Source organism: Fistularia commersonii, chromosome 1, assembly GCF_037954325.1.
Source record: "Fistularia commersonii isolate RoL2024-O1a breed Wild chromosome 1, RoL_Fcom_v1.0, whole genome shotgun sequence".
NCBI lineage: Eukaryota > Metazoa > Chordata > Actinopteri > Syngnathiformes > Fistulariidae > Fistularia > Fistularia commersonii.
The window spans coordinates 6,963,634-6,987,418 of NC_141284.1; the positions used below are offsets into that span (position 1 = coordinate 6,963,634).

General features: G+C 41.2%; 1 protein-coding gene across 1 annotated transcript; it reads left to right on the forward strand.

The window, feature by feature from the left end:
- Positions 1-1,038: 1,038 nt before the first annotated feature.
- LOC147237273 (transcription initiation factor TFIID subunit 4-like) lies at positions 1,039-23,136 on the forward strand. Its single transcript, XM_086167024.1, has 14 exons — positions 1,039-1,459; positions 3,314-3,429; positions 3,560-3,667; positions 10,039-10,161; positions 10,486-10,608; positions 11,800-11,889; positions 12,384-12,512; positions 12,613-12,742; positions 15,223-15,501; positions 17,538-17,668; positions 18,370-18,495; positions 18,585-18,641; positions 21,307-21,414; positions 23,011-23,136. Exons 1-14 carry the CDS (start codon positions 1,039-1,041, stop codon positions 23,134-23,136), a joined length of 2,067 nt encoding a protein of 688 aa, XP_086023150.1.
- The last annotated feature ends 649 nt before the right edge of the window (positions 23,137-23,785 follow it).

Genomic DNA, 23,785 nt, shown 5'->3' on the forward strand with positions numbered 1-23,785 from the left:
CATGACACTCAAAGACGCTTCACAAGTAAAAACAGAATATGTAAAAACATATTTATTTTACTTTTCCATTTTTACATTATAAGTATTAGGCTGCTGTGACAAAGGAATTTCTCCTATGAGGATCAATAAAGTTTATCTTATCTTTTTTAACTTATTAAGTATAAACAAACAAAACATACAAACAAATAAACATGGCTGAATTCAAACATATGTGTATACATAAATTAACTTCATAAAACGGTATATTTTTTGGTTTTTGAATTTTTATCATTAGGTTTAAAGGTTTTTTCTTTTCAATAGTTCAAAATTGTTTTCAAAGTAGTTAACATTGTCGGGGGACATTTTTGCATTCTGTTTTTGTGTATGAAGAACTTGGCCAAACCTAAAATAACAGTGACACAGAGTTAATTTCGATGGTCTCCAAAAAGTAAACAAAATGTTATAATGTTTTAATCTCAATGGGACTTTCCTGGTTAAATAAAGGAGAAATAAATAAAATAGTCTCTTTCATTTACGGACAATTTGCCGCAGCTGGTGGATCACTCGGCGCTCCGATGTTCCTGAACTCGGCACGTGCCCGCAGGCGAGGTGTGGTCGTGAGTGTGGAGCGCGCGGGCATGGAGGTGAGTGCGTCACCGCGGCTCGTCGAAATTGGAACGCTTTCCTGAATCAGATGCTGCCCTTCGGTCTCAAATTACTTCCCTTGTTTTTACCGGTAATTGTGTTTACACACGATAAATAATGTCTGAGAGCATTTTAAACACGTTACTAAATAAACAACCACGCTGGCAAAAATGGCCTATTGAGCTATTTTCCATCCTCCAGCTTGCTTGTCTTGAAGCAATTAAAGTGACGTGTGTCAACTGTAGTTTTGGGGACTTCGGAGTGAGTCACTAGCCTTGAAAATTTGTGTTTTCTCCAATTACATCATTATACTCTTACATATTTTGTAATGCGGGCTTTCCTCTAAGCCAGTTGTGCTTTTGTATGTTTCACAGAAGTTAAATTTATGATTGACACACACACACAGAAACCATAATGGCGACGAACAAGGAGGCGGTTGAAGTCCAAAAGGTGGAGTCCGGTGAAGCAAAAGAGCAAGGGGACCCTCTTCAAGTGAAGATATTGCAGGCTTCGGGAAAATACTCATTTATTTCCGCCCCGGGGGTCTCAAAGAGCGAGATCATCGCCGCCCCAGTTAAACAACCCTCCCCTGGCCCGGCCCACCAAGCCGCCACCGCCGCCTTCCAAGTCTCGGTGCCCAAGACCACGATGGTAGCCAAAGTCTCACCACAGGTGGCCAAGCCGGTCCTGGACCAGGTGGCATCCACAACCTCAACCCAGGCCAGGACGGTGGTAATCACTGTGCCAAGGTCAGTGGCCCCACAGCAGGTGGCTGTGGCTCCTTGCCTGCCGCAGATATCCACTCAGCTGCCTGCAAATCTCCAGATCCCACCTGGTGAGACACTAAATACTTTTTTTTTCTTTTGACAGCTATGTTAGCGATGTTCATGTTCTTCTAACTTTTTTAAAGGACAGGGATGATGGTGAAAGTTTTAAAATATTATGGGTTTCCCCCCCCTCCCCTGTACTGACAATCAACCCAACATGATCTGGTATGAAATGTGAGCATACCTTCCATACAAGAAGTAGTTTGATAAAACCTTTTGAATCTGATCCGATTTAAATTTCAAATATTCTGTTTTTGCAAGGGCTCAATTTTAAAGAAATTCAGACAAGTTTTTTAATTTTTTATTTTTAGGTGATCATTTTTAGGTACTTGTACAACAAATCAAAAATGATGTTCGACAGGGTTCACTAATTCACAAGTAATGCACAGAAGCTACTTGAATAGGAAAAAGGACATGACATGGTTCCTGTCTTGATGTAGACTGTAGTACAGGGGTGTCAAACTCATTTCTCATGGCGGGCCATATACGGCCAAGGTAGATGTCAAGTGGGCCGGACCGTTAAAATAATGGCATACTCAGCAATAAATAACCAAAATATCATGTCTTTCCTCTGTTTTGGTGTAAAGAAGTACAAGAACATTTGGAAAATCTTGGAATTTCATGAACAATCCTTTTACAAAACATTTCATGAAACACCTCATATTTCCTTCAACAAAAGTGAAATTTACTTCTATCATTCACATGTATGCATTGCAATCATGTGATCATGCGATCCCACTGATTGTACAAAGGCACAAAACTTTAACAAGTAATTGGTATTGAAAAATATAGTCATGCACTTTAAGATTAAATGAGACTTATTGAGAAAGGGATTTTTAAACCATTTACACATATGCATATAAAATCTGAATTGAATCCCTGCCTACACCCTACAAACTAAAAAGAGTGCTATTAAATAAGTAAGGAAGAAAGTGTTCACCTGTCTTGTAAATGAGTAAACTTCATACATGAAACATGCATACACATACAATACATACTGAAAATGTATGGAGTTGCATGAAAATTGAATTCCACCATACTCGTTTGTAGTGAAGCTGGTGACTAACTTTAAATTGCACATTTTCGCTAGCAATTAGCTAGCTGGCTTTTACTGCTGCTTCGCTGATTTCTCGGCTATGGGTGAAAGTGGACGCTGTTTCCTCAGACCGGCCAGCAATTCGTTGATCTTATCTCTTCTCAGTTGTCTTTGCAAGCTGTCATATTTTTCGCTCTGATGGGTCTCGTAGTGGCGCCGTATATTATATTCTTTAAATACCGAAACTTGTTGCAAACACGCCAAGCACGAAGGTTTCCCATGCGTCTCCGTAAATAAATAGGACGTAGTCCATTTTTCTTTGAAAATTCTTCACTCTTTAACTACTTTTCTCTATTTTGATAACAACATTTTGGCTAATGAGGGCGTAGCGGGGAGGTGGAGAACAGGGTAGAAAAAACGTCATAACAAGCAGCAGGTGGTACATTGATAACGTCTGCTGATTGGTCCGTCTCAGTGATGCAGATTGCCGTCTACTCTGACCAAAATAATGCGCCCCCCAGCGGAAAATTCTTGAATTGCATTTAATTAAAAAAAATAAATCCTTGTCTTTTATGCATTTTTTCACTTTCAAAATTATCCTGCGGGCCTGGTCGAAACCCTTTGCGGGCCGGTTCCAGCCCGCGGGCCGTATGTTTGACACCCCTGCTGTAGTATAACTGATGTTTAAAACCAAAATCATTCTATAATATAGAATTTGTAATGATCTTTTGCCCTGGTTTCTAATTTATGTTCTATGCAAAGAAAGCTTTTTTACATGATGTCAGTAATGGATTCTAGCAGGTGATTTTAGGATCTTTTTGACCAGGAATGATGCTGATCCGCAGTGACAGTGGGCAGCTGATGCTTGTCTCCCAGCAAGCTTTAGCTCAGGCTCAACAGGCACCGAGACCTGGCCCAGGGCCCAGATGCCAACCCCCCCAGGTGTGTGTCTGTTGCTACATTGGAGTGGAGTTGTTCAGCTGAACATATTTTTGATCACTGATTTGACATTAAACTAACCAAACAGGATTTTTGAGATCTTTTATGCAAAGTTCTCAATCCCTGAAACCAGGTGCTTGCAGTTGCTGGAAATAAAGGCAAGGAGAAGGTGACTGTGATCAGGATGACCACCCCTCCAAGTCTTCACACAGCGTCAGTCCAGAAGAACACGGTGGTGAAGGTCAGCTGAAAGAGCCTTAACAGGATTTCCACGGGTCATTAATTATTCAGTCATTAAATATATATTTCAAAAATTAAGGCGTTAAAAAAGCATTACATCAATGTCCATACATATTAAACATTTTAATACACTTGATGGCGAAAAACAGTTTATTATTTTGATGAGACTACGTACAAATTTGATAGACTATTCCTTTCAGCATCGCACAGTGGGGAAATTTCAAAAATAATTTTGACTGGAATAGTGTCAAACACAGAACCTTTTAATTTAATTTAGTAATGCTATTATATTTACATCCGGTGTTCTGACAGTGCACAGAGTTACAACACCAAACATTGAGCATGACGAAAGGGCAGAGTTCTGTCGTTTCAGGAAAAGGGGAAAGTGTAATTTCAACAATAGTGGTTGGATGTTTCGAGGCTGGTTAAAGTCTGTCGGTGGAAAACCGGGTGAGCCATTTTGTAGTTTGTGCAAAAAAAACCCCAAACTTTTCAAACTTTGCACAATGGCCATGATTAAGTCACACATGCAATCTGCGGCTCATAAGTTGGCGCAAGACAGGCAGCAGTTGACTTTGTGTTTTTTTGTTTGTTTTTTTTTTGCTGGGACCAGCAAAACGATGGCATCTGTCGCCAACACAGCTGCCGCTCCCACCACTATACTTGTTAATCGTCGCCTCCAGCAGTGCCGCGATAGGCAGGAAGACCAGTGACCTATGAGCAGTATTGCAAGCGGTATTTGGGTCCAGTGCAACATTGACTGCAGAGGTGCTCTGGTATCTGAACACTGAAGTGCAGCATTACTCGTTTGCAATAATCAGTGGCGTCTCTGGGTTGTTTCAGACAGTTTCCCAACTGACATTGCCAAATCTTTTACATGTGGAAAGGGAAAAAAGTTACATTATACAATTTGAACTTGCCCAACACTTTAGAGAACTGATTTCCTCAGTAGCGTTCCACAGGGAGAGTGGGGACCTGCAACATAACTGAACCATTTGTTGAGTCCCACAGACTAGTGCTTGACCAGGTCAGAGTTTGTGTAGTTGTTCTCAAAGTGTCCATTGCAAAAGAACTACTTGTTTCTGTAGCCTCAGCCAGGACAAAATTCAGGATGTACCTTGATGAAGAGAGGAGGAAGCGAAAGGGTGCATTGCATGGACTGAAGATAAGCTTGGAGCACTGAGGAAGAAAGACTGAAGGTGTGCGCCAGGCTTCAGAAATATGCTGACTAGCTTGCTGAGAAAGCTGAAAACAACACAGGTAGTGCACTCTGGGCTCCAATGACCACAGTCACAGGACAAATGCCTTGAACTGTAAAACGTTGATGGATGTGAATAAAAAGGAAACTAACCAAGAAATATTCACTAAAAGTCCCACACAGTTCCGTCCATGTGATTCTTAAGTTCCATTGACAATGAGCAGGTCACATGCACTTATCTGCTGCTTTGCCAAAAAGTATCCCATATGTAAATGATTGACATAAATAAATATATCTGCAGTTGGACATGGTCATTAAATTTGTTTACAGTGTTGCTAAAAAGCATTCAATTAGATTAGCTGATACCTGCAGAAACCCTGCTTAACCAGTACAAAATAGTTTAATGTTAATGACAGTTCTTGTCATGGCAACTTGAATTTCTTTACTTGATGACATTTCACCCCTCATCTGAGAGGCTTCTTCAGTTCAGCTGAAGAAATTAGCTTATTGGTTATTACTTTGTTCTGGCTAGCTTTTTCAAAATTTTCAAACTTTGTTACCATATTAGACACAAGGTCATAACCTCTCCCGATCATAGAAATGCTTATTTTAATTGTAATATTAATTGTTGGACAATCGTTAAAAATACTCTTCTTCTTCTTTCGGCTTTTCCCGTCAGGGGTCGCCACAGGGAGTCAACTTTCTCCATCTAACCCTATTCTCTGTATCTTCCTCTCTCACACCAACTACCTTCATATCCTCTCTCACTACGTCCATAAATCTTCTCTTTGGTCTTCCTTGAGACCTCCTTGAGACCTCCTGCCTGGCAGCTCCAATTCCAGCATCCGTCTACCGATATATTCACTATCCCTTCTCTGTACATGACCAAACCATCTCAGTCTGGCTTCTCTGACCTTCTCTCCAAAACATCTAACATGTGCCGTCCCTCTGATAGACTCATTCCTGATCCTATCCATCCTGATCAATCCCAAAGAGAACCTCAACATCTTCATCTCTGCAACCTCTAGTTCTGCCTGCTGTCTTTTGGTCATTGTAACAGTTTCTAGTCCATACATCATCGCTGGTCTCACCACTGTCTTGTACACCTTTCCTTTTATTCTGGTTGAAAGTCTTCTATCACATAGTACCCCCTCTCCGTTGCTCTGGACTGTTGACCCTAAGTACCTGAAATCCTCCAGCTTCTTGATCTCCAAACCCTGTGGCCTCACCGTTCCACCTGAGTTCCTCTCATTCATACACATATACAGTGGTATGAAAAAGTTTGGGCACCCCTGATCATTTTCAAGATTTTCCTTTATAAGTCATTGGTTGTTCATCTCAGCAATTTCAATTTAATATATCATATAGCAGACAAACATAGTGATATTTGAGAAGTGAAATGAAGTTTATAGGATTTACAGAAAGTGAGCACTAATTATTTAAACAAAAGTAGGCAGGTGCATAAATTTGGGCACCCCAACAGAAAAATTACATCAATATTTAGTAGATCCTTTTTTTGCAAAAATAACAGCCTCTAAATGCTTCCTGTAGCTTCCAATGAGGGTCTGGATTCTGGTTGAAGGTATTTTTGACCATTCTTCTTTACAAAACATCTCCCGTTCAGTCAGGTTTGATGGTTTCCGAGCATGGACAGCCCGCTTTAAATCACACCACAGATTTTCAATAATATTCAGGTCTGGGGACTGAGATGGCCATTCCAGAATGTTGTACTTGTTCCTCTGCATGGATGCCTTAGTAGAATTTGAGCAATGTTTAGGGTCGTTGTTTTGTTGAAGTATCCAGCCCCGGCGCAACTTCAACTTTGTCACTGATTCTTGAACATTGTTGGTAAGTATCTGCTGATACTGACTGGAATCCATGCGACCTTCAACTTTAACAAGGTTGCCAGTCCCTGCACTGGCCACACAGCCCCACAGCATGATGGAACCATCACCAAATTTTACTGTGGGTAGCAAGTGTTTTTCTTTGAATACTGTGTTCTTCTTCTGCCATGCATACCGCCCCTTGTTATGTCCAAATAACTCAATTTTAGTTTCATCAGTCCACAGCACCTTATTCCAAAATGAAGCTGGCTTGTCCAAATATGCTTTAGTGTACCTCAAGCGACTCTGTTTGTGGCGTATGCGCTGAAAAGACTTCTGCCGCATTACTCTCCCATACAGCATGTCCTTGTGCAAAGTGCGCTGAATAGTTGAACGATGCACAGTGACACCATCTGCAGCAAGATCATGTTGTAGGTCTTTGGAGCTGGTCTGTGGGTTGAGTTTGACTGTTCTCACCATCCTTCGCCTCTGCTTATGAGATTTTTCTTGGCCTGCCACTCCGGGCCTTAACTAGAACTGTGCCTGTGGTCTTCCATTTCCTCACTATGTTTCTCGCAGTGGAAACTGACAGCTGAAATCTCTGAGCTAGCTTTTTGTATCCTTCCCCTAAACCATGTTGTTGAACAATCTTTGTTTTCAGGTCATTTGACAGTTGTTCTGAGGCTCCCATGTTGCCACTCTTCAGGGAAGATGCAAAGAGGAGAGCAACTTGTAACTGGCCACATTAAGTACCCTTTCTCATGATTGGCTTCACCTGTGTATGTAAGTCAAGGGTCAATGAGCTTACCAAACAAATTTTGTGTTCCAATAATTAGTGCTAAAGGTATTCAAATTAATAAAACAACAAGGGTGCCCAAATTTATGCACCTGCTTACTTTTGTTTAAATAATTTTTGCTCACTTTCTGTAAATCCTGTAAACTTCATTTCACTTCTCAAATATCACTATGTTTGTCTGCTATATGATATATTAAACTGAAATTGCTGTGACAAACAACCAATGACTTATAAAGGAAAATCTTGAAAATGATCAGGGGTGCCCAAACTTTTTCATACCACTGTATTCTGTCTTGCTGCGACTAACTTTCATTCCTCTCCTTTCCAGAGCATACCTCCACCTCTCTAGATTTTCCTCTTCCTGTTGTCTGCTCTCACTACAGATCACAATGTCATCTGCAAACATCATGGTCCATGGGGATTCCTGTCTAACCTCATCTGTCAGCCTATCCATCACCATTGCGAACAAGAAGGGGCTCAGAGCTGATCCCTGATGGAGTCCCACCTCCACCTTGAACTTCTCTGTTACCCCTACAGCACACCACACCATTGTCTCACAGCTAGCATACATGTCCTGCACCAGTCTAACATACTTCTCTGCCACTCCAGACTTTTTTGCTACTTTGTGGTCTACAATAGTCACCTCTTCTACCCTTGCCTCTCTTTCATTTTCCACATTCATCAGCTCTTCAAAGTACTCTTTCCATCTTCCCATCACTCTTCTAGCATCTGTCAATACATTTCCCTCTCTGTCCTTAATCACCCGGACCTGTTGTACATCCTTTCCATCTTTATTACATTATCTCTCTGTTTCACCAACCTGTATAGATCATTCTCACCCTCCTTACTATCCAACCGAGCATACAAGTCATCATAAGCCCTTTGTTTTGCCTTTGCTACCTCTATCTTTACCATTTGCCGCATCTCCCTGAATTGTTCTCTTCAGTCCTCTCAGTATCCCACTTCTTCTTCGCTAACCGCTTTCTCTGTATACAGTCCTGCACTTCCTCATTCCACCACCAAGTCTCCTTATCTACTTTCCTTCCAGATGACACACCAAGTACTCTTCTACCTGTCTCCCTGATAACACTAGCTGTTGTTGTCCAATCATCTGGAAGCTCACCCTGACCACCCAGACCCTTTCTCAACTCCTCCTTGAAAACCATGCAACACTCCTCCCTTTTCAGCTTCCACCATTTTGTCCTCTGCTCTGCCTTTGTCCTCTTCATCTTCCTTGTCACCAGAGTCATTCTACAAACCACCATCCTATGCTGTCTGGCTACACTCTCACCTACAACTTCTTTGCAGTCACTAAACTCTTTCAGGTTACCTCGTCTATACAAGATGTAGTCTACCTGCGTGCTCCTACCTCCGCTCTTATGAGTTACCCTATGTTCCTGTTTTTTCTGGAAAAAGGTATTCACTACAGCCATTTCCATCCTTTTTGCAAAATCTACCACCATCTGTCCCTCCACATTCCTATCCTGGATACCAAATCTGCCCATCACCTCTTCATCCCCTCTATTACCTTCACCAACATGTCCATTGAAGTCTGCACCAATTATCACTCTCTCATTTCTGGGAATATTCTGCATCACTTCATCTAACTCATTCCAGAACGTCTCCTTCTCTTCAGATTCACATCCCACCTGTGGGGCATAGCCACTAACAACATTGAGCATCACACCTTCAATTTCCAGTTTCAGACTCACAAGTCTATCTGACATTCTTTTCACCTCTAGGACGTTCCTTACGAACTCCTCCTTCAAGATAACTCATACTCCATTTCTCTTCTTGTCAGTACCATAATAGTACAACTTAAAGCCTGCTCCTAAGCTTCTAGCCTTCCTATCTTTCCACCAGGTCTCCTGGACACACACAGTATATCCACCTTCCTTCTCTGCATCATGTCGACCAACTCTCTACCTTTTCCTGTCATAGTCCCAATATTCAAAGTCCCTACTCTCACTCCCAGGCTCTTTCCTTTCCTCCTCTCTCTCTGCTTCCGAACACGCACTCCTTCTCCTCTTCTTGTTCTTGTTCTTCGACCCATAGTAGCCCAATTTCCATTAGTACCCTGTAGGTCATCAGTACCAATGGCGGTTTGTTGTTAACCCGGTCTGCGACCGATCCGGTATGGTATAGTTTTGGTTGTCTCACATGTTTGGTTTTGGCAAAATTTTTACGCCGGATGCCCTTCCTGACGCAACCCTCTGCATTTATTCGGGCTTGGGACCGGCACAGGGAGACACTGCTCCGTGCCCCCCCAAGGCAGGCTTGGAGAGACATAGGCCAGTGCCGCCCTGTGGCTGCATTAATTGTTGAAAATACTCTACTAGCAGAAATAACACTGCAATGTTGTTTGGTGCTGGATCACAGTTTGCAACAGTAAGTAGCCATTAATCACATAGACTGGGTGGTGGGAGGGGTGCTAACAAATCAAGGATTCATTGCAGGGCTCACAGATTTTATGAAGTTACAGAAAACCAGAGGAAGGCCGACTCTTGTTTCTATCTACAGCAATCCTTTTTCATAATTGCATTGTTTTTGTTCAGGTGATTGGTGTAGCTCCCAAACCAGCTGTAGTCCAGACTCTCAACACTGTACCTAATCAGGGAAACCAGCCTCAGCCTGCTGCCACGGAAACAAAGAAGGAACAATCAACCACATTCAGCCAGGTCGGTCCAGCATACCCTGCTGTTTGTGTCCGGGAAGCAGTGAATCGTCGTCAGCTTCTCCAGTACTGTTCAAATAATTCAGTTCCTCAAAATCAATTGTTGAAATCAGCTCCTCAACATAATTTTCCTGATTTTGTTTTTCTTTGTCTTAAAAATCAAACAAAGAAAGAAGTGATCATGCTTGGTAATGTTTTTTTCACTTTTTCATTTTGAGCTAGATCCTGACTGCGTCAGATGTAAGACATGCTAAAGATAGTCAAGGCAAGCATTTACAGATTGTCTTACTGCCATTGTTTGTTGCACTTTAAACCCCAAACCCAATAGGAGACTCTGGAAAGTGTGAAGAAGTGCAAGAATTTCCTGGTGACCCTGATGAAACTGGCATCCAGCGACTCCAAGTCAACCAACCTGGCAAACAACATGAGAGGGCTGGTCAGGAGTTTGCTGGTTTGTCTCAGATTGTGATTTTGGTTGTATTTATGTTAGCAGTGTTTGATCCCCTTGAAACATGCAATGGTGTGTGTTTAGATAGTTCAGTACAGTTGGGCTTTTGTGAATACTAGTTAACCCCCACGCCGTATGCCCCTCTATCACCACCCTCAGCATTATTAGGCGTGAAAAGGAAGTTGTTGAAAACGTTAAACAAAAAAGTATAATGAATGGAATAAAAGAGGAATAAATGTAACCTTTCTACTTTTTATTTTTAGAGGTGGTAGGCCGGTATGAAACAAAGTGATAGCAGGATTTAAGCATCTATAAGGCTACCCTCCCACGAGGGTTTTCAAGGAAATAAAATTTCCTAAGGAAATCAAATTCCAGAAGGATAAGAAAAATGTTGTCACCATACAAAACGTGTGTGTGTGTGTGATATAAAAAAAGGCTAAATGAAGCCGAGCACTATTAGTGTTGCACTCAGCTGTTTTTCTAAGACAATTTATACACTTTTTTTAACATGAAAAAGGCCAATATTCCTAGATCATCTTGATCTTGTACTGAATTTGTACAATAATGGTAAAGTCAAGTTTACTCTTATTCTTGGGAAAAAAAAGCTCACGATTCTAAGAAGTGAAGACACAAATAGCTAACTTCTTCACATACATGCATGTGCTCATGACCAGCATTTTTACTGTGTTTTTGACTGGACTAAGTTGGGGTTTATGAGTCCTTCACAACCTTTTTTTTTGGGAGTTGGGGTTTGACTATTCTACGTTGCAGAATAGTTAGTGGCAAAGATACCACTACTCTTCATCTATTAATTCAGAATAGGCTGGTTGTAATGCATGATGGAGTGGCTAGGTAAAGGAAGAACACTGTCTTAAAGTACAACTCATAACAGCAAGTACGTTTTCTTTTTGAAAACAAACAAAAAAAACTTCAGAAACTGTTAACATGTAGAACTCTGGAGATGTAGCTGGAAGCTAAAGCAGCAACAGGGCTATGCTGATTTTTGCCATCACCTTTTTAAATATGTGGCTTTCGACTGTGTCATTATCTTTGCTCATTATAAGCCACTGAAAGCATCCATTTTGTAAAAATTTTCAGTGACCCTTTTCTTTCCCCCAGCCTCCTGTTGTGCTCTTTGCAAGTGTCACAGTCTGAAAGTGTGTCTTCATTTGGATGTGTTTCTGACTCATGTAGGAAGGGAAACTTGAAGCAGAGGAATTTACAGAGGCGCTCTACCGGGAGCTGAATTCAACACCGCAGCCCTGCTTGGTGCCTTTTCTCAAGGTGAACAAAATTCCAATCACAGACTGTAATACAAATGATTAATTGAAAGTGAATTGATTATGGGTTTACTTAAGTACATAGGTTCTATCTGCCAAATATATTAAAAGTGTGTGTATATATACCATTCAGACTCAGTTTGTGTTTAATTGATTTATTTTTGGGACATTAATTGTAAAGCTAAAGCAACCCGTAAAGCTGCTAAATAGTCTTGTCAACAGGTTTACTTTGGATGCCACAGCAGTGATACCACAACCTATCCTGAACGAATCAGTACATTAATATTTGGGGCTACCTATGCAGATCTACCTATGTAGATCCAGCCAGTTGGTCAGGTCTTTCACACATAATCTAAACTTTATTATGACCCCTGCATTCAGATAATACTGTATCTGGCCACAGTAAACCAGACTGATGAAAATAAGTGAATTACATTCACTCTTTAAACTAAATCCATCTTCAATTTTTGTAAGTTCTTCTCTGTTCTCGTCCGTCAGAAAAGCCTTCCCGCCGTCCGCCGTCTCACCACAGACCCTCAGCTATTCATCCAGCAAGCGCCTGTCAGCGGCTCCACTGTGAGGCAGATCAGTGCTGAAACTGGACAATCTGTCAGTACCAGCCAGCAGGTGAAGTCACATTCCTAATGAGGGCAAAATATGTGGGATACCAAGATTGAGCTTTCCGTTCTTTGTTTAAAAAGTAAACAAACATATGATTATCAATCAGGTGATCCAGCAGCAAATGGGGGTCAGACCAGAATTGTCGGCATCCCAGCCCCAAACATTGTTAAACAAGAGCAGCAGAACCATTTCCACAGCCAAATCCACTACAGTCCAGTCAACGAAAAACCTCACTGGTAACAGCCGTGAAGACCAATGGTGCTTCATATGCGCCAGGTGCTGTTATACTGTCCTGTCTTGCAGGTCTTGTCTCCTGATGCTGGTGCAAATGCACATACTGCGTCCGGCCCTGGATTCTGATTTTGCGTCTGAGCTCCCACTGCAGGCAGGATTTAAATAGCAAGCCTGTTTGATGTAAATTGAAACGGTTTCTCTGTGGATGGGGTCCAAGTCACAGGGGAGGTTGAACTCGGGCAATAACTGGATTTAGGACCTTTTAACCTTAAAGGAACAAAGTAAATAGACAAAGGTTTACAAGTTACAACACACTGACCCTCCACGGCCTTTGTGAAACAGTCTTGAAATGGCTTTGAAAGACATCTTCAAACTTTTTTAGCTTTCACAATTTCTATTCAGGATCAGAACAAATTGTAAGCGCTGACTTGACAGTAAATGGGACCAGCTAACATTATTGTTCATAATAGTGGTGTCAATTTTCAAAGATGTGTCCTGCTTTGACTTGTGGCTGGCATTAATGCACCCTCTGTGTTGACTATTAAGTTGTCTTATTCGTCGTACAGCAAATATATTGGTCAGGGTTCCTTCTATCTTAGCAGCTGACTTTTTAAATTTACTTTTGCTCATTCACATCTCTTTTTTTTTTTTTTTCTTCTTGGACCAGAGGTCTTACAAAATCCCCCAAAAATGTCAAAATTTCAAGTCTGTAGCTGGGAGATAGAAAAACTTTTTCCCTTTGTTACCCCATCTTATTTTGCGCATATATATATGTATTGGTGTGTGGGTGCCTACCTGTCTGTACGCGTACACATGTGCGCGCGTGTGTATAAGTTAATGCGTGCGTGTGCACGCGTGTGTTTGCATATGCATACATGTGTGTGTCTGTATGTTTGTATTGTGTGTGTGTGTGTGTGTATACACGTGCGTACACTTGCACACATACATACACATGTGTGCATATATATTAGTGTATATATGTACACTCACCGGCCACTTTATTAGGTACACCATGCTAGTAACGGGTTGGACCCCCTTTTGCCTTCAGAACTGCCTCAATTCTTCATGGCATAGATTCAACAAGGTGCTGGAAGCATTCCTCAGAGAGTTTGGTCCTTATTGACATGATGGCATCACACAGTTGGCGCAGATTTGTTGGCTGCACATCCATGATGCGAATCTCCCGTTCCACCACATCCCAAAGATGCTCTATTGGATTGAGATCTGGTGACTGCGGAAGCCATTTGAGTAAAGTGAACTCATTGTCATGTTCAAGAAACCAGTCTGAGATGATTCCAGCTTTATGACATGGCGCATTATCTTGCTGAAAGTAGCCATCAGAAGTTGGGTACATTGTGGTCATAGAGGGATGGACATGGTCAGCAACAATACTCAGGTAGGCTGTGGCATTGCAATGATGCTCAATTGGTACCAAGGGGCCCAAAGAGTGCCAAGAAAATATTCCCCACACCACCACCACCAGCCTGAACCGTTGATACAAGGCAGGATGGATCCATGCTTTCATGTTGTTGACGCCAAATTCTGACCCTACCATCTGAATGTCGCAGCAGAAATCGAGACTCATCAGACCAGGCAACGTTTTTCCAATCTTCTATTGTCCAATTTCGATGAGCTCGTGCAAATTGTAGCCTCAGTTTCCTGTTCTTAGCTGAAAGGAGTGGCACCCGGCGTGGTCTGCTGCTGCTGTAGCCCATCTGCCTCAAAGTTCGACGTACTGAGATGCGTGTTCAGAGATGCTCTTCTGCCTACCTTGGTTGTAACGGGTAGTTATTTGAGTCACTGTTGCCTTTCTATCAGCTCGAACCAGTCTGGCCATAGATCAGCAGTTTCTGAAATACTCAGACCAGCCCTTCTGGCACCAACAACCATGCCATGTTCAAAGTCACTCAAATCACCTTTCTTCCCCATACTGATGCTCAGTTTGAACTGCAGGAGACTGTCTTGACCATGGCCACATGCATAATTCACCGAGTTGTCGCCATGTGATTGGCTGATTAAAGTGTTAACGAGCAGTTGGACAGGTTTCCCTAATAAAGTGGCCGGAGAGTGTATGTATTGTGTATATAGATACACATATGTCTGTATGTGTGTGTGTACATTTGTATGTGTCTGTAAGTATGTTGTGTGTGTGTGTTTGTATGTGTGTTTCCTGTGTGCGTGCGTGTGTATAAATATATATAGTGTGTAAACACATATATATATATATATATATATATATATATATATATATATATATATATATATATATATAATTTGCTTTGTTAAACAGATCTCCACTTAAATTTTCTGATGGCTTCTTTAGGATCTGAAGGCTTCTAGTACTGCTGTAGGCCGAGCGCCACGGTGAAATGACCCAACTCCACTTGTTTCTCTTGTGACAGGATGTGTTTTCACACAGCAGCCGCCTGCTTCAGCCAGTTCCACGAAGTTTGCGTTTAATGACCTTCCTGGATCTTATAAGTCAGTCTTCCTAAAATCAGTCTCTCAAATCCCTATTTCGGCAATAGTATTCTTATCTGTGTTTTTTTTATTATTTTTTATTTATTTTTTATTTCCTATTTGTACGTGTGGTTTCTTAGGGAAGATGATGACATTAATGATGTGGCCTCCATGGCCGGAGTCAACCTGAAGGAGGAGAATGCTCAGATCCTCACCACCACAGTTGGCACTGTGGTTCAATCCTGCAGGGACCAGCCCTTCCTCTCCCCCAACCCACTGCACAGTCGGATCCTCCGCACAGGTACTACAGCTGTAGAGAACCTCAATATCTTCAACTCTTCTGACCCCAGCTCTGCCTCCAGTTTTTTTCTTTGTGCCACTTTTTCAAAACCATAAAACCCCCTGGTCTCACATCTCTAAGAAGGAAATAAGCCAGAAAAAGTAAGCAAAACTAGTTTTGAATTGCATCATTTGTGCGACAAATCTTGGCAAAAACACTCACAAATGATTCAGGAATGGTTGCCAAATCTTACAATTATCTCTAAATCGTGTTATCACTTTTTGTTTCACATTGTACATTGGTGAGGTTAAATAATTTAAAATTCATCATACATTCATAATAATATGATCCCGACTTTGGGGCCAGCTATGTCAAATCACTCAACAAATCGCAAAAATCCTTGAACGACTTTCGTCAATTGCGCTCACTTCCCTTTATTATGAAGACTTAAGTGGATTATAAAGGCTAAAGTCTTGGGCATACCCCACAGAGGGCTGGACCGGCTACAATTTGCCTATAGAGAGGGAAGGGATGATGCAGTCAACACCTTACTCACCCTGGTTCTGGGTAACATTGCGGGGGCTACACACACGTTTTCATGTCTACATTTATCTGACTTTTCATCCACTTTTAACTGTATAAAACCATTCATTCTAGCAAATCATCTTACCAGCAAATACAACCTTGACCAGGGTCATGTTAGCTGGCTCGTGGACTTTTTTGAACTGCTAGATTACAAAGGATGAGTGTAAATGGTATTCTGTCCAATGTGCTTTTTATCTCCCGTTGGCTCTCCCCAGGTCTGTGCTCATTCATTCTACATACAAACGAGTGCCAGAGTTTGCATGCAAAAAGGAAAAATTTAGTTCACAGATGACTCCATGATTGTCACTCCTTAACAATGAGGATGCAATCCATGGCCCTGTTGTAAATTACTTGACGGCTATGAACACTTGTCCTTATAGATAGTTTTGAGAACCTAGGAGATTATTTTTGATTCCAGGAAGAGGCCTCAAACTACCCCTCCTGTTTTTATTCATGGCCAGATAATGTAGACTGTAAGTGGAGACCACTGGCTAAAGTGTTTCTTCATAATATCCTGTAACCTTTCACCTGGATTAAAGTCTTTTCTCTTGGAGCATTTTAGTTTCTGTCCATTGAAGAAATGCCACTTAGTAGTTTGCATGACAGAGATTGGCAGAAAAATAACCCATCACATTCCTCCAGCAAACTGTGGAATTAGCACCGAAAACAACACTTCGAGCTTAACAGAGTCATGTCACTTCATGTGCACACAAAACAGTTGATTACTGCATTTTACACAATAATCTTAACAACTGAGAAGTATCTAGACTCCATACTTCCTGTTTTACATAGTTTTTTTTTTGCTTCACAGATACCTAAAATGCAGTTGTTTCACTCATTCATTCATGATATCACTTCTCCTGCAGTCAAGGTCCCAGGGGGGCTGGAGCCGAGCTCTGCTGTTATTTGGCGAGCGATGGGGTTCACCCTGGACTGGTTGCCAGTGGTTCACAGGGCACATGGAGACAGCCAACCTTTCACTGCCTCATCCACTTGTCTGGGAAATTAAGGATCACCAATTAACTTGCTGCAGGTTTTTTGGATTGTGGGATGAATACAGTACAGAGGAAACCCACACAGACAGAAGAGATCATAAAAACCAGAGAGGCCTCTTGTCTGAAATTGAACCAGGGAATTGATGTGAGGCGTAAATGCTAACCACTGTGCTCTGTATTTTTTCAATTTATTTTATCCAGCTCAAGTGCCATATTTTCTCAGTCATAACCGAACTCAGCTGCATTTTTATGAAAGCAATAATTGGAGCATGAAACTTTTGCTGTATACAGATAGTTAGAGGATTGTTTCCTTTTCGTAGAGGCTATTTTCCTAATACTCTTGGGTGTCCCTGACATTAAACATTCTCCTTTTTTTCCAATTAGCATAAAACTTGAGCTCTTCATAGAAGAATTCCATGGTGCAAAGTGTTTCTTGTGCTCTAACATTCATCCCCAATCCACGCCTCTCTTTATCAGGACAGGCCCTGGGAGTGACTGATGTCAGCCCAGAGGTGGTGGCTGTGGTTTCTCATGCCACTCAGGAGCGTCTCCGCGGGCTGCTGGAGAAGCTTACGGTAATTGCGGAACACCGGAATACGACAGTGAAGGTAGGAGTGGATGTTTTAGGACAAAATACAAAAAGTGGTCAAAGTACTGCATATGTGCAACCATAATCTCCAGGATGTCATCTGGTCTACTCTGTTTCTATACAAAATCAATGCAACAATATTGATTTATAATAGATCAATTTAACATTAATCCAATTTACAGAACATCTTAAATGTCAGTGTCTGTTCTTAAGAGGAACTCTGCATTATGTTTATTGACAAGAACTTGTTGCATATCATATCTAAATGTGGAATCAGATATTGTTGGTGTCAGGGATTGTAGTATTATGCCCTACTCATAAGGTTTTCATTTTCTGAACTATTTTTTGTGTGAGCACAATTTTATTTCAACAACTATAAAGAAGCCAGGGTTCAACAAATGTAGACCATACATGGATACTTCCTTCCCGTTTGAGTAAAGTAACCCTAACCCTCATACTCTGAATGAAAGCTTATAGTAGCTCAAGAACTTCTTTTGGATTATGTGAGCCCCCCAACTTAAACTTGTTTTGACACACCATTAGATGTTGGTCAAATGGGAAAATATCTTGCTTTTGCATTCATTTCCTGCTTGTAGACTGGAAATTGAAACGTTTTTGAGTAAAATCGAACAACGGCTTCAAGTGCCTCATTAGTAGTTGAAATTGCTGATTAACCAAGTTTAATCATGTAATGAATGTTTGCAATATACTGTACAACAGGAGGATGACTGGCACATCAAAGTGAAGGACGTGCGCTCTCAGCTCCGTTTCCTCGAAGAAGTGGAGAGTTTGAAGAGGAAGAGGAGGGAAGACGAGGAGAGAGAAAGACTGTTGCGTTTGGCCAGGGTAAAGTATTGACTGCACAAATTGCACCTTGCTTTTGGATGCTGTGTTTTTGAAAATCCTGTTCATAGGCATTTGTTTGAAATTTTTAGTGTCGTTCTCACACTGAGGATCCAGAGTATCAGCAGCTCAGGCAACGGGCAAAAGAGGTGAGTCCATCACCCGTAGGGCCACTGAGGAGCAGGCCAGCAGCACTTCCTGATAAATGCAAAAGTTGCTGAGTTTTCATGCTCATCAAGCAACATTTGTTTGCTGAATTGGTGGCTGTAGAAGATCAACTGGGTTGTCTCTGTATTTGAATTAGGACAATTTAGTTGCTTGCTTCTTCAGTAGTCCAGGATAAAGTGGATCCAATGCTGTTTTTTTTTTTTTTTTTTTTTTGTCCAACTTCTAAATACCAACCAATCTTTCTTCAACAAGAATAAATTGTTTTAGGATTGTTTTCCTATCTCACAATAGAGTTCCTGTCCTCATTGGTTGTGACCTCCAGACCTGATGTTTACACATCACACCTGTTTTGTGATGCATAAACATAATTGTTAAGCAGATGACGGAACGGCAAGAGGATTGTCTACTACTAGCACGCCAAATGTTCAGGATGTTATCTCTGCTGCTAAAAATAAATGATGCAACTCAAATGGACTAAGAACCATAACCATGCTAATACAGGGTTAGGATTGTTGTTAATTTATTGGTGATTTGTGACTCTTTGAAACACAGGTATTTACTTAGATATCAGATAAAGTATTACAAGATCAGGATTTAATTTTTTCCATCAATTGTCTCAGCAATAACCTTTGTTGCTACCTTGTTTTCTTTGCTGTAAATTACTAAAAATGATGACTTCAACTGCTCTTCTCAGTCAATAGTAGAAGGGATGGATAAAAATTCAAACTGCTTTGGTGTCAGGGGCTTTGGTGGACAGGGTGTGTGTGTTTTGTTACTGTTGTGTCAGCAATGGGTTGATCTATAGGCTCTGCCTGAAGGGAGGAGCTGACATTCGGTGTGTGGAGGACATGATTTGGGTCTAAAATGATTTCTTTGGCCTGTCTGGTTCTGGTTTATGGGAAGAACTGCCTTAGGATTAAGATGTTGGTGATTTTCATGGCTGCCTGTACATGAAGGGTTGTGAGTGTATGGGATTTATACAGTGATGATACGGAGTCATGCAGAAATACTGTAACAGAAATACAGAATCAGCTTGTCCTGCTGCAAAGGCTGTATATTTTTCATCACAGACTTCTAAGAGGGGAACTATTTAATTGGTAACTGTATTTATTACTAATTGTTCATTTAGCAATCCAGCAGTGCGGGTAAAATCTTTCTGCCTGCCCAGCAGGCAGCAGTGTGAGGAAGATGAAAGCAGCAGTAGTAGCATGGCTATTTAAGGAGGTGGTAACACCTTGCAAGACTTGCTCTCCCTCTCATGCTGCTGTCTTGCCTCTGGCCATCACTATCCCAGGGGTTCCTCCACAGCAAAATGCATTCATTTACATGCCCTGCTGCCACTGCCCACACACACTTACCATTCTCTTTTCCAAGTTACTTCATTTATACACAATCTTAAAGACTGAGTGGGTGTGGCATCAATTTGATGTGATTTTTAATTCAGTATTTGAAGGAGGGGAAAAAAAATCAAGGAATATCTGCATAGAGAGGTAGCTTTAACAAACAATTGATTGTTGGTCCTGTCTATAGAAACAGTTGGAGAAATGTTAAGGGCACAGTACATCTGGTGATCTTTATCTGTCCTTAAAGACTAACTACTGCTATTTCAATGTGATATCCAGTCCTATTAATGTTAGTAGGAAATGCTCACTTCTTTGAGGTTTCTAATAAGATTTCAGTAATCACATTATGTTGCATTTCTTTAGGAAATTGTACAAAAGTTGTGAGCAAGAGGCTGCTAATGTTTTTTAGATGTTTGTTTAACCCCCTTTCCATTTGGTTGCACTGAAAATGTTATCTGTCAATATGAGAGACAGATGCTATAGCATCAATAACCTCTTTCTGCCAGGACATCCTTCCAGTCTCCCACCATTAAAGTGCAAAATCTAATTTACTTTTTCTCAATGTAAGAAGAACACCTACTTTGGACGTAAGAATTATGCGGAAAAAAGTTAGGAAGATTCATTGTTAGGAAAATATTACATTAGCCATGGGAGAATCTCAACACTGAATACAAGACTGAACGAATGAGCAGTTTTCTTTAGACTGCTTGACAATTTCCACATTACATTACAGTCATTTGGCAGACGCTTTTATCCAAAGCAACTTACAAAAAGTGCAGTTTCAGCAGCCAAGGCCTCTTGTACTCTCGTCCATCCAGCCACATGGCCTGGGTCCCCAGCAGTATCGTGAAGGTGCTGCCAATGCGAATCAGGCAGCCAATGCCACCCCTCCCCTGCAAACGGTCCCCACTGTAGGTTCACTTGGTAAGCTCTTGCGGCTGTTGTGCCATGGGGGAGACTGACATGGCAGTGAGGCCAAGGTCTCCCACCAGCAGATGAACCAAGTCAGAAGCCACAGAGCCTGGATTTCTTATCTGCAGCAGACTGGTCAGTGAGTGGCTATGTTTCAGTGGGGTAACCGGGTTCTTTATGTCTATAAGAACAGCTGAGATGAGAGATGATTTAAGTGAACTTGGTTTGACTCTGCTACTGTTCTTGTTGTCTTGTAAGACTTCACATACTCTGGGATGTTAAAGATGGGATGTGAAAGAAACCTTGGTTACATACCAGAAGCTGGGGGTGGGTTAGTAGGGTATTTAACTCTTTCCACTAACCAGTTGGGTGTCTTTATACCCTTTCACAGCTGCAACAAATAGAAGAGGCTCAGCTGCAGCAAAGAGAGGCCAACCTTGCTGCTCTGGCAGCTATTGGCCCTCGTAAGAGGCGACCGCTGACCCAGACCGACGGACAGGTACTATCAGTTCGGGATACTGTTTCTATTTTTAGAAATAGCCAGAAATGTACAGGATCTTGATCTTTCATGCTTCTGTCAAAAACCAGTGACAGTGACATCCTGTCAATTGTCCTGTCATGTCCTACCAGAGGTGGAATACTTGAGTCAGAGGGCCCAACTCAGTGGGGTTAAACACACTGCATGGATACATTTTTTCCTGAAATGAATTAAACCTTCATCAATTGTTGTAAGAAATGTTCAGCTGTAACATAACTAGCGCTTTTTGAGACAATAGTTTCAGTGTATTCTTAAGTACTGTGGTCATAAACCCAATTTTCCTCCAACAAGTCAGTCCACAAAGTGAGGAATGTTCTCGCAGTGAAAGTTAACTTATGATAGCCTCAAAAGATAGATCCATTTTTACTGCTTGGGGACCCCCAAAGCCAAAAAGTTAATTTTCTGAGTCCCCTCTTCAGTATTGTGTGCCTCACTCAGCAGAACAGTGTCACTCCACTTGGCACGAGAAACACAACAGAAGCTGAACCCAGTGCACCTCCTGGGAGCTGTTGCATATACAAAGACTTTAATGCAGTGATAAAGACTTATCACCCTTTTAGAAATGTGAAAGTGAAACCAAAAAAACAACGCATGCATAGTGCTTAACATCTGCAAGACTTTCCATTCCAGTGTGGTCCCAGATTGTATAAAGGTCGCCATTCTGTCTCACCATGGAAATAAGTCGGCTGATCTGTTTGTTCCTGAAGCAGTGCATTAATGTTTCATTAAAGTTTGAGGGAGATGGAGACTGGCTAAAAATGTCAATGTTGTAGAATCACCATATAAATACTGTCTGTGTAGCATAACACCATTCAGAGTTACCTTTCCCTCCAGTTTTGAGTTGAAATCCAGTGCTAAGTTGATCACACAGGGAGCCTTCAGCTCCTGCACAACATTTTTATTTTAGTTCAAACAGTCTTTAAATCTGTGTGTTTAACTGGGGGCCCCCAAAGACAAGATTTAGAGATGAGGATGCTCTGTTAGCTGCATGCTTCCTGTGCTCTTTGAACTGGTACCCAGAGGACCCCACTTGTCTGGTTGTGTCTGTTTCCCCAGCAGCCCCTAATAGTTGCCTATATTACTTGCAGGTGTTACTTAATGCGTTATTTGGAGCTTCAGGCCAGCAGGTGAAGAGAAGGACAGGTGTTTATATCTAAACCTGAGGCTCCAAATGGCCTGTTGGAATTTTTGCTTAGAATGAGAAGTCTTATTTGTGTGTGTGTGTGTGTGTGTGTGTGTGTGTGTGTGTGTGTGTGTGTGTGTGTGTGTGTGTGTGTGTGTGTGTGTGTGTGTGTGTGTGTGTGTGTGTGTGTGTGTGTGTGTGTGTGTGTGTGTGGGGGGGGGTGCTATAGAATAAATGTGGCGTCTGTCTGACTAATCCATGGTACCCCTCTTCTAACACTTACCTGAGAGTGACAATCTGTTTGGTAAAGAAAAAACATATTGGTTTCCCTGTTCAGATTATGTCTTTACAAAATCCAGGCCAGCCAAGTTATTTTTGACTGAACTGTTATTGAACACCAGCAGTGGTTCTCATCAGAGGGTTGTGTGTGTCAGGTGTCTCTTGTGCCCAGGAGAGGTGTTCCCAGAGTGACCCGGGTCATGATGAAGGACCTGCTGATGTGTTTGGAGCAGGACAGCTTGCTGCAGTACTCTTTGTTCTTGTACAAAGCCATGCTCTGATGGCAAGTTAATACCACTATGTGTAAACACAATGCTAAATTCCCTTTTCAGTTAAATTAAACTGTTGTTTTCTATTTAATGGTTCTATCTGACAAGTGTTTTGGTTAATTATTTAAATGTTTATTTGAAGGACCAAAAACAATCTTTAACCCCAAGTTTGCTTCTATAAAACTTTTTTTTTTAAGTTTTCTCTTAAAAAAAAAAAAAAGTGAATCAGCAAATTTAGGGAGAAAATATTGAATAATAAATGGAATCTAAAATAGTAAATGGGGTAGTCAGTATAGTAATTTGGGTTAGGTTGAGTTTTTCCCTTTCATCTGCTTTGACCCTTGTAATAAACAAGTGCATTTTCTCCTGCTTGCAGATTTTTTTTCCTGGTTTCCACACAACATTCAGTGGATAATTAAAACGTTGAAAAAGAAAATTAGTTTACATCTTCCAGTGATTCCTCTTTCTCTAGGTCATAATTTGTTATGCTGTTGAACATCAGCAGGATATGTTAGATAATTTATACTGCTGATGGCTAAACACACTTGTCATCTTTACTCATCATGCTGATGATAACCGAAATATAATTTCAGCACAATGGAGTGTTTTGTTTTTGTTTTTTTTTAATATGTGTTTTTTTTTGTTTGTTTTTTAAGCAATT

What these genes read in the sequence shown, in the direction of transcription:
- LOC147237273 (XM_086167024.1), top strand. Translation starts at nt 1,039, where the DNA reads ATGGCGACGAACAAGGAGGCGGTTGAAGTCCAAAAGGTGGAGTCCGGT. An exon ending in AAATCTCCAGATCCCACCTG is followed by an intron (nt 1,460 to 3,313) that starts GTGAGACACTAA and finishes CTTTTTGACCAG; the next exon opens with GAATGATGCTGATCCGCAGT. An exon ending in GACTGTTGCGTTTGGCCAGG is followed by an intron (nt 18,496 to 18,584) that starts GTAAAGTATTGA and finishes TGAAATTTTTAG; the next exon opens with TGTCGTTCTCACACTGAGGA.